The 18886-nt window shown below is 40.3% G+C and overlaps 2 protein-coding genes across 2 annotated transcripts; one reads left to right on the top strand and one right to left on the bottom strand.

The window, feature by feature from the left end:
- Window positions 1–7269: 7269 nt before the first annotated feature.
- Window positions 7270–12127, bottom strand: LOC137282445 (uncharacterized). Its single transcript, XM_067814194.1, has 4 exons — window positions 11505–12127; window positions 10616–10907; window positions 7906–7944; window positions 7270–7671 (listed from the first exon to the last, which is right to left on the bottom strand). Exons 1-4 carry the CDS (start codon window positions 11829–11831, stop codon window positions 7385–7387), a joined length of 945 nt encoding a protein of 314 aa, XP_067670295.1. The 5' UTR covers window positions 11832–12127; the 3' UTR covers window positions 7270–7384.
- An 85-nt stretch (window positions 12128–12212) lies between these two features.
- LOC137282469 (uncharacterized) lies at window positions 12213–16805 on the top strand. Its single transcript, XM_067814225.1, has 4 exons — window positions 12213–12576; window positions 13820–14051; window positions 16176–16214; window positions 16514–16805. The coding sequence occupies exons 1-4, from the start codon at window positions 12283–12285 to the stop codon at window positions 16768–16770; spliced, it is 822 nt and encodes a 273-aa protein (XP_067670326.1). The 5' UTR covers window positions 12213–12282; the 3' UTR covers window positions 16771–16805.
- Window positions 16806–18886: the final 2081 nt, after the last annotated feature.

Below are 18886 nucleotides of genomic sequence, written 5' to 3'. Positions count from 1 at the left end.
GTATTTCTCTCACGGATCACTCGATGAGGGCAAATAAATCTATAACAAATATCTATTTTACTTGCACATCAATTACATATTGTACACCAGAAAATTGTAATTAATTCATTCATTGAACAGGCGAATATATTTTGGAAATAATTATCGCTGATTGTATATGTTGTAAATTACGTTAAACCACTCTAGTAAATATGTTTATGTGGAAAGATGACAGAGCTGATATGACAGAAGACTATATAGGGTAACTTAAACAAACTCACATCAGTCTTGACAACTGGAATTGAAGAATCCAGTTCGATACAAATCTTGGATCTGAACAAATTAACGTTAATAAACTAGAACAACTGAAAAGGTTCACGAAAAACAGCAATATGTCGATTTGGCTCGGAAGGGACTACTTTCATTAGCGCTTCATGCAAAGTGTTCATCTGTGTTAGGGTGTATTTTATTTGATATCAGGCCGTTAACTTCAAACACAATGAGCGAAGGAGCCGTTGGATACCAGCTGAACAGCAACAGTCTGAACACGATCCTCCATAGAATGGACGTCGTCAAGTTTAACGTGTGCACCTGCGAGGACAGGTGATTTCAGTTGCAATATTAAATCGTTATCTCTTTGATAGTCTCATATTCATACAGAAAGCATATGTACGAGCAGCTGGGGGCGGTGTGTTATTGCACCATCATACAGACATACTAGAACTAGCTGAACATGGTAAAAAGTGCATACAAAACATTGGTTACAATTTGGACTCCTGTATAATTTTAACTACACTTCTACCATGATTGGATTGTGATTGGTTAATCAAAGTTAACCAGAGGTGTATGATTTTCCAACACAGTATGTATTGTATGTAACGCGGTTATTAAGATAACCTCACGCTCGGTTTTATGTCAAATTTAGAAGAATTATAATATCGTTATATGCGTCTGATTTTCCAACACACTATGTTTATATCCAAACTACCAGAAGATGGAGACTCATTTTATTGGTAGACAGATCAGCTTTTGAGATCTTTGGTCCTTATGATGAATCTGTAATAACTAGAGCCACGGAATCTCTGTATACATGTAGAGATATAGGCTTTTCATATTCATTTTCGAGTTTTCATTCGCATGCCATAAGTGTCACGTTTCATAGCTATTTCGGTCGAATACTTTGACACTGCATGCTAACTGGGTTAAAATGTGTTCACGATTCATAAATTTCATGCTCCATACCATGTTGGGAAGCTTTAAGTAGAAAAACTAAAGATCCTGTTGGTGTTAGTACAATAGAACATTTAACACTCATTTTTAAAACGAAGCGTTTTCATGTTCTGATGCATGTTGTCAGTCTCAACGGAATCTGGAATTCTTTACAGATATTGAGATTTACAAAATATTGACTTCACTACTAAACTGCAACATATAGAGCAACAAGGGAACACATGTCCTGGGCATATGGTCATGAAGTGTAACGGCGACGGTTTTTTTAATATGTTTTCTTTGATGTTTCCTGCTGATATTACCAAACAATCAGACAAAGCCATCGTAACACACTATGCATCAATGAAAAGTACACACTTGTGTATCGATTGTCTGTCAATTGATTTAATTTATGTTTCTTGGTGATGAATGTAACCAAACATTCAGAAAAAAAGCCACTATAACACTCTGGACATCCATGACAGCTACACGCTAGTATATGGTTCAAGTAAATAAGAATGTTTCCGAGAGATGACATTTATCAGCTTTGTCGATCGGTTCTTTTCTTTCACATCGGTTCTTTAAGTGTCATCAGTCAGCTCAGTATAAACTGTTCGTTCTTCTTCTAGAATATTGTCCCCTATATAGTTTCAGACAGCAACGATAGTAATTTAACAGTGTTGTCATGTAACACACGAACGTGAAATGTTGCAGAAAGACTCGCTAATTACCTGCTTCTTGCTCGCGTCCATGGAAAAGTTTCTTTTCAAACAATTAATTTGTTTTCAAACTGAATTAAACACCTGTCATCCTTGGATTCACTTTATCCATGATTACACGATGCCATTTAGAAAGAGGTCAAATGCAACATATGTCATATTTGGGATTTCACTTTCTTAGTAAAGTACAAATTCTAGTACTTTTTTCGGTTGAGTCCCATCCGGGATTCGAACCCGAATCCAGACAAAAGTATCTGGAATTAGCAACGATTCTACCTTCTTTGATTATACAGCTTGTCACCAGAAAACGTTTTCTTAACGTTGCCCGAATTGGCGTAACTAGGATAAGGCTGGATGCCAACAAGAAGTACGTTAATACATCCAAAAAATGAATATCCTTTGGAGACATGTTGCTCTAGGTACAAAATAACATAATTGATGACAATATCATTTCTTTCTTTCCCATTCTCACAACATCATGCGTTTGTTTTCTCTATCAGTAATAAATACGGTAATGTACCATTTTGTGTTGATTAACTTGGTTTATCCTTCACCGATCAGCAAGACGGGGAGTGGATGATCCTTGATCAGGAGCTGCTAAGACTTACGATCATGAAAACATTCCAACCAAAAAGCATAATATTATTTATTTACATGCTAACTCAATACCCGCGGACGGCGAATGACTCTCCAGATATACTTGTGGTGTTAACATGGAAGGCTTGTATCTGTCTTCCAATAATACCTCGTTTGACTTTGTTCAATGCATTGACGTTCGTTGTTTTCTACTTTCTATATGGATTGAAAAAAACAACATGTTCAGCTACCCAAAGAGAAGAATTCAAACGGAAACCGACATATTTTGCAACCACAAGAAATTCTACACGAATGTTGCCCTTTGATTGTCACGATATTGATGCCAGCAAGATACTGATTGGTATTCGAATTGCAAAGGTGGGTTTTCTGGAGTTACACAGACATAGACGAAATTCTATTTAAAAAGATAACATCTGGTATTTACATTATATCACATTCTCATATTACTACACCAACAAGTACTCACATTATCTCCCTATTACTACACTCACAGGCATCCACAGTATCTCGCTTTACTCTGTAGCTACACCCACAGGTATGTGCACCATCTCGTTATACCTCACCACTACACCCACATGTACTTACATTATCTCGGTTTACCTTATCGCTACACCCACAGGTATCTACATTATTCCGCTTTACCCTACCACTACATCCACAGCCATACACATTATACCGTTTTATCGCTTCCCAGGTGTCCACATTATCACTCTTTACCTGATCACTGCACCCACCGATATCTATACTCACCCGCTTTACCCTATCCCTACTATCACACGTATCTACATTATCCCGCTTTACCCTATCACTACATTCACATGTACCTACGTTGTCTGAATTTACCCTGACAATACATCGACAGGATGTCTCTCATCCTACGGTTGGCTATTTTGTCTCTCATTACCCTATCACTATTGTTACGAGGGTGTATTTTCTGCAATTTGTGTCATTAATGATTAAGTACCTTTTAAGGTAGTGTTTTAGAGTTGCCTCCCATTTGGCTCTCCTCTGCACATGAGTATGTGTTTTGGACTGTTTTAAACATGAGCCTCTTCGCCAACGTTGACCTACATCAAGGAGAGACCGCCAACATGAGCCTCTTCGCCAACGTTGACCTACATCAAGGAGAGACCGCCTGCTGCGTAACATTTAATAGAACTGTTCTCGCTCTCACTGAAAACCAAGACATTGTTGAATAGACATTATATTTGTGACCCATTACTGTAGATTTGACTCAATTGCATTGTACTAGAAACCTCTATTGTGAATCGTTGTATCTTGCTCTTTGGTCAATACATATTACTGAATATTTTAGACTTGTCAGTGTTATATTTTGTTGGTTCTGAGGGGATTTCCTATACATTTTGTCACGGCAAATTATAAACCGTAACACTACGCCCACAGGTATTACATCAGTGCTTAAATGACACCCCTGGCCAAATTGGGCACTTTGGCCTCGAACGAAATCCTATGAGAATTATTCCACAGTACCGTAGTGCTCAACACCTACAGGTAGTTTATGTATTGTGTGCTAGATATGTTCACACATTTACCACACAAATGATCCTCAGATTTCCACGAAGTTGATGTTGCAAACGTCGGTCCAATATGCACTCCCGCAAACATTAACTTGTCAAAGAAAATCCAAAAGACAGTCTGATCTGATCATCAGGTAGTCGTCTGGCTGAAGTGACCTCGGTTCTCAAAATTGTTACGCATTTTGATCAACACAATTAGTTAATTTAAAAAATAATTTAAATACTTAAGTTTCCACACATCCAGACTAATCGATATTCAAACAACATGCCTTTGTGTCGGCACGACAGGGAAATATTTGCTACAAATCTGTATTTGACATATAATCTATTGCGTCAGCGAACAACGGGTCTTTCGTATTCTTTGGAAATTCGGGCACAGAGAGACAGGAACTGGGTGAAATTCGATCTTAAGCCAGCAAATATTTATTTCCATTGATCTGCCTTCGACAGACACAGTATATTCGCGTGTATCACCGGGCAGTTCTCCATTAATCGACGTGTGGGGAGGAGGCTTGGTGTTAATTGCATGTCAGATGCAGTCCTCTAGTAAGTTTCACAATACAGATGCACCGCTGTCAACTGGTCGTGAAACGTGCGTGTGTGTTGATTGACAGGTTCCTTCTGCATGGAACTTACTCCGAAACAAAAAGACATTAATAATTGTAAGTGGTATTGATCGTTTCAACTGCCTAACGTAAACATAGAAAGTACATGTCTACATTCACACATCTGATTCCATTACCAATATGTCATTCTATTGTCACCTTCTAATGAAATAGAGTTTGCTTCTAACAAAAGCCACGTTTGAACATGTTTGATTACCAATAACCTTTGATTCATACAAACATTTACATTGTTCTCCGTACGCTAACATTTACCTGAATTCACGTTTTGACAGTTATGTAATGAATCACGCCACAAGAACTAATGATTTATTATTATTATTTCTTTGAATGTTGTTTTGTTTTCTGGCGGCTGAATGTGTGCACAATGGAGTTTTGATCAATCCAATGATTAACCCGACAATCATGACATCATGACGTAGCGACTTTTGTTAAAAAACGCATACTGTCCCTCGACCTTCCCCGCACCCATCAGACACGCACACGCACACGCACACGCACACGCATATATACGGGCGCACAAATGGTCTCCAGTTTCATAAATCATACCATAAAGAAAGCAAGTATTTTATCTCAATAACATTATCCACGCTAGATTTTAGAAAATGATATTAATTAGAATTTATATGCAAAACCATGGTCAGTCAAAGCCAGAGACTACTGACATCGATTTCATAGTCGTACAGCATCATGGGGTACTTGCATTGATTACACAGGGACATACAGACGCACTGACGGCGAGGATGGACGGGGATGCACTCTTCTGTTCCGCATGGTACATTAATTGCCTCAGCATCTGCTCAGTTTCATTGTCATGTGGTAATTAGTCCATCCCTCATATCGGGTGACTCTTCTTGTAACGTGATGGAGTAGGCAAGGCTCGCTGTCATTGCATCTCAACTGTATAGATCGATGTTGAACTTTTCATCACTGGATTGTCTGGTCAAAACTCGATTATTTACTAACAGCCGCGGGAATAGTGCTGAGTGTGACAAAAAGTTCACTTTAAGATGAAACACCATGGCGTAATACTTTAACCAGACTCGAACTGATGTTAATGTTCATTATTATTTCTGAAACTTCCTGACTCTGGTTTCCGCGAAAACATGAAACATTGAGAAGATTTTACTGCCGCTTGCCCTCCGCGAATAACTGTTCCTTTGCGGCTTGCTCAGCTGGACCTGATCAAGTGAATACTAATACATTCCATGACAGTGTCACAACTGGATGGGTCTATTATTGTGAAGGTGTGCACCTTTGTCAGTTGATTGTCAACATGTCCGAACAACCGAGACAAGGTGGTCTATTCACATCTCAGTGTCGAGTCGGACAGCTGTCATGAATGTCCTGATTTTCTTGATAAAGTAAGCTGCAGATGGTTGAATGGATTTTTGTTTAGATTTATACACATTGAACGCAACGTTAATAACAACTATATTAGAGGATATTCCCCATTTCGATATTCCACCACACGTTCCAAAATGTCTCTGTGTGAACTAAGGACTAGAATTAACATATATTTATGGCGTCTTCTACCGGCTGAGCAGGATCCGCTTAACTCTATGAGAACACATAGCATTATCACTAGTTGATACTGATTTATAAAAACATGCCCTCCCACCGTACTTCATGAGGTCAATCACTAGGTTAGCGGTTCCAGACCTGATTGTACACAAACATTGTCATGCAGCTGTAATATTTCTGAATTGTCTTAAACAAACAGTCACGTACTGACGACACAGCCAGAACTTAGGGGGAGTGAAAAGATTTGTGTCCCTTTATTTACATCAACAATAATCGGTCTGATTCTGATTCTCTAAGATGGATTTGTTCGAAACAAATGTCACGAAACCGATTGAAGAACACAGCAAACTGCGCTATCCGATGAAATACACATCTGAACTATCAAATTGCAGAGTTTAAACGTTCAAAGTTGCTTCATATGAATCTCGTAGGGAATATAAGGTTCTTCACCTCTCTTGTCAGCCAGGCCATAAAAGTCTCGTTATTAATTTTTATTCCTTTTTTTCATTCACCTTTGATTTCAAGCGCTACCGATGAACGCATTTAATCTTTCTGATTGAGAAATGATTTAAAAACGTAGCTTAACGCACGCTCTTTCGTGTGGTGAAGCTGAGAAAGATCAGAGCGCGTCTTTGAAGTCCCGCTGACTGACCCCAAAGCCATGAATTTTGTTCGTTTGTGGCAGAAATAGACACGTGAAATATACATCTCTGCCAGTGATAAGTACATCAGATGACATCGCGATGACTACAGCACTGTTTGATCGGGCTCGGTAATTGATTTGACAGTCTCATTGAGACAACAGTTGAGGGTACCATACTCAGGATTGATACGTGAAAGGTTAAAGTAACCGGCTCAAGTTTAATGTGTCTGGACAATTAGGGTAAAGTGCAACGAATATTCTCCATGCAGAAACGATTAAACTGAGCACAGACAAATGTTAAAACATCTATATATAAATACCTCCTTTACGGAATTTCTTATTTCATAATTGTCTTTACGAATAACTATCTCTTACATATGATATTTGATGATATTTCTTTCCACTGCGAGTGCTCCAGGTTGAATTTAAGGATGTTATTTTTGTACATTTTGCTTCATCGTCTTTATTCCCAACAGCTAAACGAGTACATGAAGAATATCTTAACACACTTTGGTGAACTTCTTCTCAGACAATGTACGATCATGGAACTGACTACACGAGACATGCCAACCACTGGACATCTAGTTTCACAAGCTCGCCTTTCCCATTGGCATTACACTGTAGTAGGAACCCCGACCTCCTGACGTCACTGATGGTCAGATTGAATTTGACGTCATAGTCTTTGTCCGCTTCCATACCAACCACGCCGTAGGAAACAGTCGGTGGTCGCATGAACTGCTTGGTGAATTGAACCCTTTGATTCTCGGGCCACTGTTCATATCTGGTATTCGAGTACCGATAGTTACTGCTACCTCTGAAGAAAAGCCTTCCTGACTGGCCTGAAACAACATTATAAACGATAAGCCACAAGATATAGATCAAATATTCCATAGCCTTCCATAACATCGACTGTAACAGCTTTTGAATAATTTCTTGCCGCTTTCATGGCGTACTGCCACAATTCAAAGTTATATATTAATAGAATTTATAGTATTTGTTTAACATTCACCAGACAAGTATTTTCCAAGGTAAAATTAGTTCAATAAGCATAGCATTATTCGTATACTACTCACAGGCCACGCTGTCGAGTCTGCTCGTTGACATTTTCAGGTCTGAAATTCAACGAAGTACAAGAAACCTTAAACATTGTATTGTAATATTGACGAGGGAAATTTGTGTCCACGTGGGCGTTGATACTCAAGTTTGTTCCGGGAAACACATGGTCACATGCATTCTAGTTATAGACGGTTTCATTTAGACAAGGGTGAGTGAGTAACTTAGTGTTACGCTGCTCAACAATATTTCTGTTATATGGCGCAGGTCTGTAAGTAATCAAAGACAATTCAGGGATGAATAGCATGACCATCAATCTACGCTATTGAGATTCGATGACGTGTGTGACCACCCTGTCCCATTAGTCGCCTTCCTATTACAAGTATGGGTTCTGCCCCTGAGCTTTACGGGTCATTTAGATAAGGGTGAGTAAGTGAGTTTAGTCTTATGCTAATATTCCAACTATATGGCGGCGGTCTGTAAACGCTTGGATCAGACAATCCGGTGATGACAGCATGATCATCGATCTGTGCAAATGGCAACCGATGATATGTGTCAACCAAATCAGCGAGTCTGACCACCGTTCCGTTAGTCGCCTCTTACAAGCATAGTCGCCTTTTATGGCAAACATGGGTTGCAGATGTTCTGTTTCAAGTAAGCTTATTCTTACGGAACATTAATCTGGGCATAAGTAGCGATGATGATGATGATGATTATGATGAGGATGATGGTGATGTAACGTTGACAGCATGACGACGGACCTAAAAAGATCAAAATGATTGCAGATGTTCTGTTTCAAGTAAGCTTATTCTTATGATGATGACTTAAAAAGAGCAAAATGAGTCCCCTGAACAGAATGTTCACGTCCCTCATAGCGCTACCGCACCGAAACTCGAGGACCAGTAAACAGGAAACCATCTCTGCACTCTACATTTCTCTGGTGTCCCACCAAACAAACCAGAGATGGGACCCTTCGGAGAACATAGAACCCATCCAAGATCACCTTGTACACACTGACTAAACACCACGGGTCTTGTTCGAAGGCAAGCTAAATTCGGCTGTGAGCTGAAGTCATGCCAATGTATGCAATTCTGACAAAGCAGAAAAATCGTGCTCCCCTCTCCAGCAGCTAGCACTGCATATGGGGCTTGACTATGATGAGCTAACTTGTACTTGTCAGGTTCGTTTGCATCAACCTTCAGCTCTTTCAACGAAAGACACACAGGAGCATGGGCATCCTTTCTGTCTGCACTACCTGTTCCAGTTTGTGCTGATTGACCACGCATGGTTTCATAAAATGAAATCCTCGACGCTTGCGATGACGTTTTCTCCCATTCTGGGCACCATGCTTTTCCCAAAATCCCCTTGATCAACCATTGTTTATTATATTTAGGTTATTTCATAATCAAGGCTGTGATTTACCGAAGGGAGAGAAACAAAGACCATCATTTACACCTATAGGATATGACATAAAGACATTATTTCCCTTATCCTGAAAGCAGACTGTTTTGTGCATAACATGAACTGCTGCGTGTAAGCTGCTTCACCATCGACGGAGTGTTAGCATAGCATACCCTGGTAATGATGCCGCCGTTGTCCTAGGAGATAATATGGCATTATATCCGGGATGGCATTATAACCACGTAGGACAGTAAGAGGTCCTATGCAATCAACGAGGTGGCTGACTTGATGTCTCCTCTAGCATAATTAATGAGCCTTGACAATCCCAGCGTCTGGGGGTTGCAGGTGACTTGTTGGTGTATTGTCATGTGTTATCCTATCTGGTATTATAAGACTGTAATTAATTCGAGTCATGTCAATTAACCGATTTAGATATGTGTACTACATGTCGCCAGTCATTGACATTGTAACCAGGGAAAAATGAGTTTTTCTTTCAAAAGGTTTATCAGCTGGCATTTTATGCAGTTTTGCATTATAACCAGGGTATCATTTAGGCAGGAAATCCGTTCAGGAGACTTGCACTAAAGCCAGGGTGAACTGTAACTCCGAGTTCAACAACATATTGTTTGGAAACAAACATGGTTCCAAATTGTGCAAACCATAAAGGATCTTATCGTGCAGACTTGCTTAAAAATATGCTTGAATCAAAATTCAATTAAAAATTCAAATTCAAACCGTAGGAAAGCCTATATACAATGCAATAAATGACGTTATAACACAAAGAACCATCACAGATACATTCCACTGAAAGTATAGGAATCAGACAGGATTATACTTGCAACTGCAACTACTATGAACCATTAACATGGGTATGCACAATGACAGTCTACATGATAAAATATGGTTACTATTGTTATGTCGCGTTTTACCTAATTCCCTGAAAAAGAAGCTATCAAAATCTTAGTAATTGAACAACGCCATGGTGTAGATACACACACATTTGTTTCATCAGACACGGGTTAGTATACATTAGGTTGACATTATGAAGGAACCTTACAACGTTCAGGTCAATACAGAAACACTGGTAACTCAGTAACCATGAAACATGATAAAGTTTTGACGGATTATAATTCCAGATTCATAAGCACCATATACTGCTAGCGGATTTCGCCAAAGTGCCAAAACCCTTCGTCATTTCCGGCTTTACTCAGTGAATGTATACGTCGTGATATAGCAAAATATTGTTTACAGCAGAATAATACCTACGTCACTCACATCAAAACAAACAATTCTTTCGATTACAACTAGTGGAGAAACAATTCTATGTACCATCTCCTTTGCTGGTCAACTCCCTGATGTCTTTGTTGAGCTCCTCCATTGTCTGATTCAACATCTCAGAGTTGAATGTAAGACGGTTTGTTTCATTAGTGGTGTCCACCAAAGATGACGTCATGTTGTCCAGCCTCGCTTTGAATGTGTCATGGCAGTCGGTGACGTCATCCAGAGACTTCTCAACTTTCATCATTTCCATCTCCAACATCGTTGCAGTCGCCACGGCATTCGTCATCTCTGCCTCGATGAACGTTGTAGTTTGCAGCAGAGTTGATATCTCCTGTTGCACCTAAATGCAAACGTTCCGTCAATACTAATGTTTAAGGGCGGTGGGGAAGCCAAGTGGCAGTAGCGTTCGATCGTCACGTTATTTGATTTCCCATACCTGTTTCTGGCATAACACTATTAGTACTATTCCTGCACTATTACGGCGAGGGACACCAGAAATGGGCTTCAAACACTGTGAGGGGAATCGAACCCTGTTGTGTGGCGCGTTGAGCGGACGCTTCTATCACAATACTCCAGATCTTATAAAAAATCTAACCTCTTCTATTCCACAGAAAATCAGCATGTATATTACTGGGATGAAAAAGTGGTGGAACAACTGAGCATAAATCTGTCACCACAAGCTATCGGCGCAAACACACACACACACGAGAGCAAATATATTACTTACAGAGTTGTAGAGTGAGTACTGTGTTGGGCCGTTTTTAGCACTGTTCCGACAATATTACGGCGAGGACCACACACAAGACAATGGGCTTCACACATTGTGCCCATGTGAGGAATTGAACCCGGTCTTCGGCCTGACTTGTGAACGCTTCAACCATTAGGCTACATCACACTACTACTTACATTTATGTGTATGTGCCGGTATCCCACTTACCATGGATCCCTGCTTAAGGTAGTCGGTTTCCAGCACTGCCGTAGTGTTGACCAGCTTCAACAAGGCCTCCAGCCTGGCAACCTTGTCCTGGAGAAGCTTGTTGGCTTCTTCCTGCTGTTCAACTTGGGCTCGGAGAGATCCGAACTCCTGAATCAGTTGTAGGAACCCGCCCATACCGCTCTGGAGAAGTGGGTCCAAGGTCATCGATAAAGTCGTCCGTGCAGTCGTTGATTCAATCGTAGGTGCACTCATTGATGTAGTCGCGGAATTCGTTGTCCAGATATTTAAGGACAGGAGTACTATATTGATATACGTAACACCACCCATAATGCCGAACACTAACACCAACTATTTCGTAGACCGACTACTAACATTTGTCTTATCATATGTTACCTATACATAACCCCAAGTTCAGTCAATGCTCTGTTCCAGAAAACTGAAATAAAATAACTTCAGGACTTATCCCAAATACACCATTAGGCAGCGGAAACCGACACAAATTGGAGAAAGGTATGAATCGCTGTTCCCACACGAAAATTAAGACGAGAAAAAGACATATAGATGCAGGTGTCTACGCCATATTGATACTGTCGTTTGCATGTTCTGCACGCCAACATACATATGCCCTCATTAAATCGCTATCTCTGGCGACATTAAAAGACCCATGTCACTATGTGCACAGGTGCAGATTTCCCACACCCGTGATACACTGATAATCTGAAGCTTTGTGTCTGTGCTATACACCATTCAACCATCCAGTCATTGCAGAGTTGTACAGATGAGTCTCTCCATCTTTGTGTTTGTGTCCTTAGGAGTGATGACAGCACAGTCCCTCCCGTCCACTATGGATCCGTCGTTTCAGTTGAGCTTTGACGGGTTCATGTTGTTTCTTAAAGAGTTGCCTGCCCTTCGTCAGCGGTTGGAAGCGGTGAGGCAAACTGGAACCTCTCTGTCATCAAGAGTTGTTCAACTGGAAAAGGCCATCTTGAACGTTAATTCATCAGTGGTGACTCCCCGAGAAAACATTATATTGATTGGGAAGCGAATTCGCCACCTGGATGGACGTGTAAAGGTTGGAGTAGTTTTGTTTCTCAGTCATATTGTTCTCCTAACATGAATCCGTAATAGTTAATGCATTTTGGTTAGGGTGACTACCCGAAAATCGTAATATCACATACCTCTCACATGGTGATTGTTGTGATCGTATGAAATACCAGTTGCGACCATATCAGTTCCAGATGAAGCCACCCGTCTCATCCTCATATTGGCAGTCAAAGGTCAAATTTTCAACATTCCAATACAGCTATCATGCAGATTTTAAACAGAAGCATCTCTACCTCGATCTCTAACACAGAAGACCACCGCAAAGACATTTGACGAGGCTTCATTTGGGACTACATTTGGACGATGGTATCGGTGCTCATAATATGGACCATTGACTGCCCCTGGTGTTGTAATGTGACACTATATAGTCATCACCATTACTGCGGTAGTGAGGACAGGTCGGACGACATGCCCTTTGACCAACAGCCCGAAACCACTTTCTGATGGCACTGATGGAGAGTCTGACTTTTACTGATTAATGCCTGCATCTGGATCATAACATTGCATCTTCCCAGCCGAATTAAGACTCGGTCATCATTGGTCATTGGTTTCCCCTGATCTTACATGTCTTTAACGATACTGTACAGCAGTGAGCTGTGACCACAATTGCTATGAGGACAATGATCAAGTAAGAAATGATGGCATCAATGCGTCAGCCATGACAATAACCACCCTGCCATGTCACGAGAAGTTATTGAATTCGTCTCACAAATCAGTTCAGAAAATGACCGTGAAAATATTGCCATGTTGGAACCCCAGTGTGCTTGGAGCTTAGGAGCACGAGAACAAGCGACCCTTAGCTTTTCGAGTGCTTTCCAAAAGGCTTTCAGTAACGCCAAGATACGGTCGCTTGTTTGATCCAAAACTTACGAAATTGTCATTTCTTTCAGATATGTAATTTTAATGTTCATGTGTATATTAATGTATTGGTACATGATGGTTACATTTTATTTAGATTTTATGGATTATCACAACTTAGAAAATGCATGTTGTGTCAAAAAGTATATACGTTGTAGTATTAAATAAACTACTTCAAAGACGAATTGGGTAAAATCATTCTCTTCATTCTGTCCCCGATTTTTTACTTAGTATGTGCATATGCACTACTTGTACAGTGTGGGGATTGTGAAATATCAAACACATCCTAGTACATAATTTGTAATATTTAACTGACAATATGCGATGTTTATGTTGGTGGCGTATGCATTCAGAACATCACTGGGGTCATCAATTCGACCACACAACGTCTGCAGCTGCTGCAAGGGTACACCAATTCTACAACAGAATCACGGGTCAATTTGACAGTTCTAGCAGATGATTGTGACCATGACCTTTCTGTTACACATGACGTCATAGACAACATAACTACGTCCCTGGATGAAATGTTCAACGCCACCAGCAATCAGGTGTCGGAGAGGAACGTTCTACTGAAGACCTTCCAAGGTACGACAAGATCAGTGTAAAGATGATATAAATTCGTTGATTGATTTGATCATTCAATCCTTGTGCAATTCCTGTCTTTTTTTCCAGAGAGGGGAATACATTATGGTCGGTTGGGAACAATAGCTTATCTGACCAAAGTATTTGTGTGTGATAGCGATGAGTCAATGTTGGGCGTTAGGCAACTTTGGCTTTCCTGTATTGTAAAGTCTGTGATGGATAGTGATGTACTACAAATCTTCCTAAAAGTTCATTCAACTTGAACCCAGTGAAAACGCGTGTGACATGCATGTGACACGGGTGTGCAACGGGTATGCATCGCGTGTCAGTCACGTTGCACACGGGTGTGCAACGCATGTGCAGCGCGTTTGAGTCCCGTGTCACAAACGTGTGCAGCGAGACGCACACGTTTGTACCATGCGTGTAGCACGGGACCAGGTTCAGTTGAGTTTGATGAAAAAGCACCGATAATGTATGCTGAAAAGTTCTATAGGTTTTGAATTCGGATATTTACCAGAGGTGGTCAGTGAGGAACTACGTGATGGAAATTGCTTTGTGTATTTCTATGTTTTGATTTTGTATTTTATACATTAGTATTTCATTGTGTTCATTCATTTCATTATATGCGAACTAAAAGGCCAATGTTGATAAGATATATGTTGTTCAGCGGGTTTAAACGTGGCAGTAGTAGTAGGTTACCTTGTATGTGTCCAGCGATCAAAGGAACGCCATTCTGTTATGTTACTAGTGTACACATTAAAGTCTTTTTTAAATACCTTGGATGTATATTAAGACATGTTTTCATCAGACGGACTCTCCAGTGACGCTGAGAACAGATCTTTCTGTGTTTTTCGTGGGTATATAAGGAGACCTGGTTATTGTCTCTCATCTCTCAAAACATCCCACGCCACAAGAAGATTAGCATTGTGTGTGATGAACATTACACCCTTAGGTCTCTGCTACAATTTTCTGTCGATTTGGATAGTAAACTACTGGACAAGAGAAAATGAACGCCCTTGTTCATTATTGTTAAGTTCAAAGCAAAACATACAATCATTATGGAGCATGGTGAATCGACTGCCGTCTGCAAAAACCACTCGCTGATAATGTCGTACCAGGCAGCGACGTAGAGTCCATTGTAACCTACGACGGCGATATTCCTTGGTCACCACGATGTCCCTGGTTTCCACACAGTACGACGACGAACGGGATGTCCTAGAGCCGTTGCCGCCGTTTCCATTGCCGGCATATGTGCAGTTGACGAGGACGCAAATGGCGGTCTCCATGTGGGATCACCACACGTGGTCTGCCTGATTGTGGCATGTCTTGAGTGCTGCAAGTCTGCCTGTGGAGTTGTAGGGATTGTGGCATGTCTTGGGTACTGCAAATCTGCCTGTGGCATTGTAACAGTAATGGTACCACGTGCACAGTTCAGGACCCTTGCAATATGGCTGTTGGCGCTCCTCTGCCTCATACCTGTGGCCCTCTCTCTCTCGCGCGCTGTTACTCGTGTCATAACCTCTGTGGTTTCTGTCAGCCCAGATATAGGGCCACCGATTCGCTGAATCCTTCAGATTAGTTCACACTGGCTGCAGGAAAAAGAAGGACGGACTTTGTCTTTATCATTACACATATGTGTTGCTGGTGCAGCAGTAGGTTTAGGGGGTCTAGGAAGACGGGGTTGGTTTGGTTTAGAGTGTGAAGAGGGTCCTTCCAAGAACAGCATCTGTAAGGCTGGACCCAGTTTAAGTTATAATCCACACAATTAATAAACCTTTAATAATAGTCAGTTGTATCCAGAGCTGTACTGTCATTGAGAAGAAAGACGGATGCAACATTCTCATGTCGACATCACGTCGCTGGTCATTCACAACTGTAAGCTTGACAGTTTCAGTACCAGGGTTGCTCCAATAGGCTTATTGTAACGGTCCACAGACAATTGCCTCTTCTTCAAGCTTAACTATTTGAGGGACATATATTCTTAGCTCATGTTTCTCTCATTAGGCAATTCATACTTATGAACGCATCCTTATGTCCATTGGTTTCTGACTGTTTTGACGAAATGTGTGTTTTCCCAACTGCGTTAATGTGTACTATATCTATGTATTCACTTTTCTGTCCACACAGCGCTGTCACAGAAAGCAGAGAAAATAGAGCTGATGGGATGTAAGTACTTCCGAAAAGAACAGAGGGTTGCCAAACTGTTCTCAGAAAAATCGTATGTATTGCATGTAATTAAGAACCACTGTTAGGTCATTTAATGTTTGAAGTATCCATATGTCTTAGAGAAATCGTGATGATTTTCTTGTGCTGATTTCTTTGTTTGATAGACCTTCTTAATAGAGCATGCATTGTCCATACATTACTATGTATACTTATCGTGGATTTCCAGTCACAACCAACTGACTGTTATTTCTGTTATGTCTGTCTGTATGTGCTGACGTTGTACTGACATTTTAACCCAGGTGATTCCGGATTTGGTGACGTTCGCAGCGGGTTACCTAGGACGTCGGCACTACGTTATTCCCACCCCTTCTACGACGTCCCCAGCACCATGTACAGCCTCACTCACATGGAAATCATTCACAGTAGCAGTTCAAACTACAACGTGAACGTCACTGTAACGAACGTCACAAAGTCTGGAATGTCCGTTACGGTACAGAAAGGAAGCTACACTCAAATCCGCGACTCCGAGTATAACTGGATGGCTTGCTACGTTTGAATGTAATCTGGAACAGAATAAATCTTAATACTTCATAATCGTCCGCTATTTCAACTGGAAACGCTCATCACTATATATGTCTTCTTGATGTCATATACAAACCCGAGAAAAAGGCATGTAACCAAAATATTATAATTATATTACAACAACGCTACCTGCAGATATGTTTTGTTTGTTTAAAGGTTCCTTGTTTTCCTTAGTTAGAGTTAAAGACTGGCATAGATCTGCCAGTATGTCGGTACAATATTACCAAAGTCACAATTTAGAAGTTGCATAGACGTACTTGTTTTTCTGCCTAATTAAAATGACAGGACTGTGTCATTAGGAAAATAGTGAAGATAGTGACATTAGTCCAAACCCACTCACCATGGTGCATTTGTATAGCATGTTCTTCACCATGAAAGATGTAACCGTTCTAATCTGTCAGTGAGGGTTTGTCTCGGTAGGAGAACCAACAGCCTGATATGAACACCGCATTACACCGTGAAAGCTATGACAGGAACAGCCCTTCAGACCGTGAATGCCATAACCATGACGAACCATGACAGCCATGTCACAAGATGAACACCGTGATATGAACATCCTGAGACATCACGAACAAGACTAGTCACACTATGCTTTCCACAGATCGGTATATGCTCTGTGATCTCCAGAGTGTCCGCTAATCTTTACACTCTACGTTAAACACACTACCGTCTTCGTCTACATCTACCGTCGTATGTTCTACACTCTAAACTATATCCACTATACAACACAACGCTGTCCATCCTCTACACAATACCCTATACCCGATACAAACATTATGTACTTTAGACCATCGATATTACCATGCGCTCAACACAGCACTATATGTGCCATTTCACAAGTAACAAGTTTATTGTGGTAAGGCCTTATGGCCAAGAGCACACAAAAGTATTTTTCAGTAGTACGCACGCCATCTCACGTAAATAAACTTCTTTTCAAATATTTACACAATTGTTTTTATTTGTTCTGAATTGTTAGAAGTCAAAAGTTGATACAAAGTTGTTCTCTTAGATGCTTATGATATGGGCAAACTAATACAAAGTGTTACCCATCTTCTACAACACCCATTGTACGATTAGAGCATAACAGTTGGCAAGTATCAATACCGTTATCATACGTTGCTTTGCACATTTTTAATTTGTGTGACTGGAATCTAAATTTACAAAATATTCGTAATACATCTGTATGACTAAACAATGCTATTACATATCGTTCCGTGTCTAGCAGAGATCTGAAACTAGAGCAACTAAAGAGCAACTAAAGAAACTTACACAAACTAGATACCTCCAAACGCCGCCAACATCGCCAACAGAAAAAAACACGAGAGGGAATGTACTTGGAAATATTCAAGCACCTTTTATGAAATAAACTTTTATAAACTTTGAACTTTCTCAGTGTCCCCTCTACAAGTACAACCCCATATTTCCGAACCATAAATAAGATTGGCATTATTTTGGCATCAATATTTTCTGAACTACACTTACTGGGAGTGAATGGTAAAGCTTAATTTACTTATAAACCGGAAACAAGGCCTTCCTAGTTTGAACTGAAACAGTTCCGCAAGCCTTGGACCAAACTAACCTTGAAGAGAATACAATACTAAGATATTTATAGTAAGTAAATATTTTAACCTCCTTACCCCAGTAAAACCACTTCTCTAGGCTCTTTAAATATCCACCATTTTGAAAGACTATAACTTCTATACCCCACTTCAAACAATACTTATACAGAAGATCTAATTTTTGCTGTAGCCGATTAACTGAATCGCCATCCAACACTACATCATCAGCAAACAACAAGAAAAGTTATCTTCAAATTCTTCCGTACCTCTTAGACTACTGTTTCTAAATTCTATTGCTAACTTGTTGATAAAGTGTGAACAAAACAGGACTTAACAAACAGCTTTGATGAACGCTGTATGGTGTTTAGAACGATTCAGTTTTACACATATTCATCTCTATACATGCCTTAGTTTTACCCTACATGTCACGTAAGAAGTTACACATTATGCCAACAACACCCATATTATGTAAGATATACAGCAACTTTTGTCTGTCCACAAAATCAAACACCTACCGGAAATAAGTGAAGT

Source organism: Haliotis asinina, chromosome 4, assembly GCF_037392515.1.
Source record: "Haliotis asinina isolate JCU_RB_2024 chromosome 4, JCU_Hal_asi_v2, whole genome shotgun sequence".
Taxonomy (NCBI): domain Eukaryota; kingdom Metazoa; phylum Mollusca; class Gastropoda; order Lepetellida; family Haliotidae; genus Haliotis; species Haliotis asinina.
Note: the sequence above shows the minus strand (reverse complement) of the source record. Positions and strands in the feature narration are given on the sequence as shown.

Bases quoted from the DNA above. Each gene is read 5' to 3' on its own strand.
- LOC137282445 (XM_067814194.1), bottom strand. From the start codon at position 11,831: ATGGGTGGTGTTACGTATATCAATATAGTACTCCTGTCCTTAAATATC. The intron at 7,945-10,615 runs GTACATAGAATT...GTTGAATTTCAG, and splicing joins GTTGACCAGCAAAGGAGATG to ACCTGAAAATGTCAACGAGC. The intron at 7,672-7,905 runs GTGAGTAGTATA...ATGTTGTTTCAG, and splicing joins CAGACTCGACAGCGTGGCCT to GCCAGTCAGGAAGGCTTTTC.
- LOC137282469 (XM_067814225.1), top strand. From the start codon at position 12,283: ATGAGTCTCTCCATCTTTGTGTTTGTGTCCTTAGGAGTGATGACAGCA. The intron at 12,577-13,819 runs GTTGGAGTAGTT...GTATGCATTCAG, and splicing joins ACCTGGATGGACGTGTAAAG to AACATCACTGGGGTCATCAA. The intron at 16,215-16,513 runs GTAAGTACTTCC...ATTTTAACCCAG, and splicing joins GAAAATAGAGCTGATGGGAT to GTGATTCCGGATTTGGTGAC.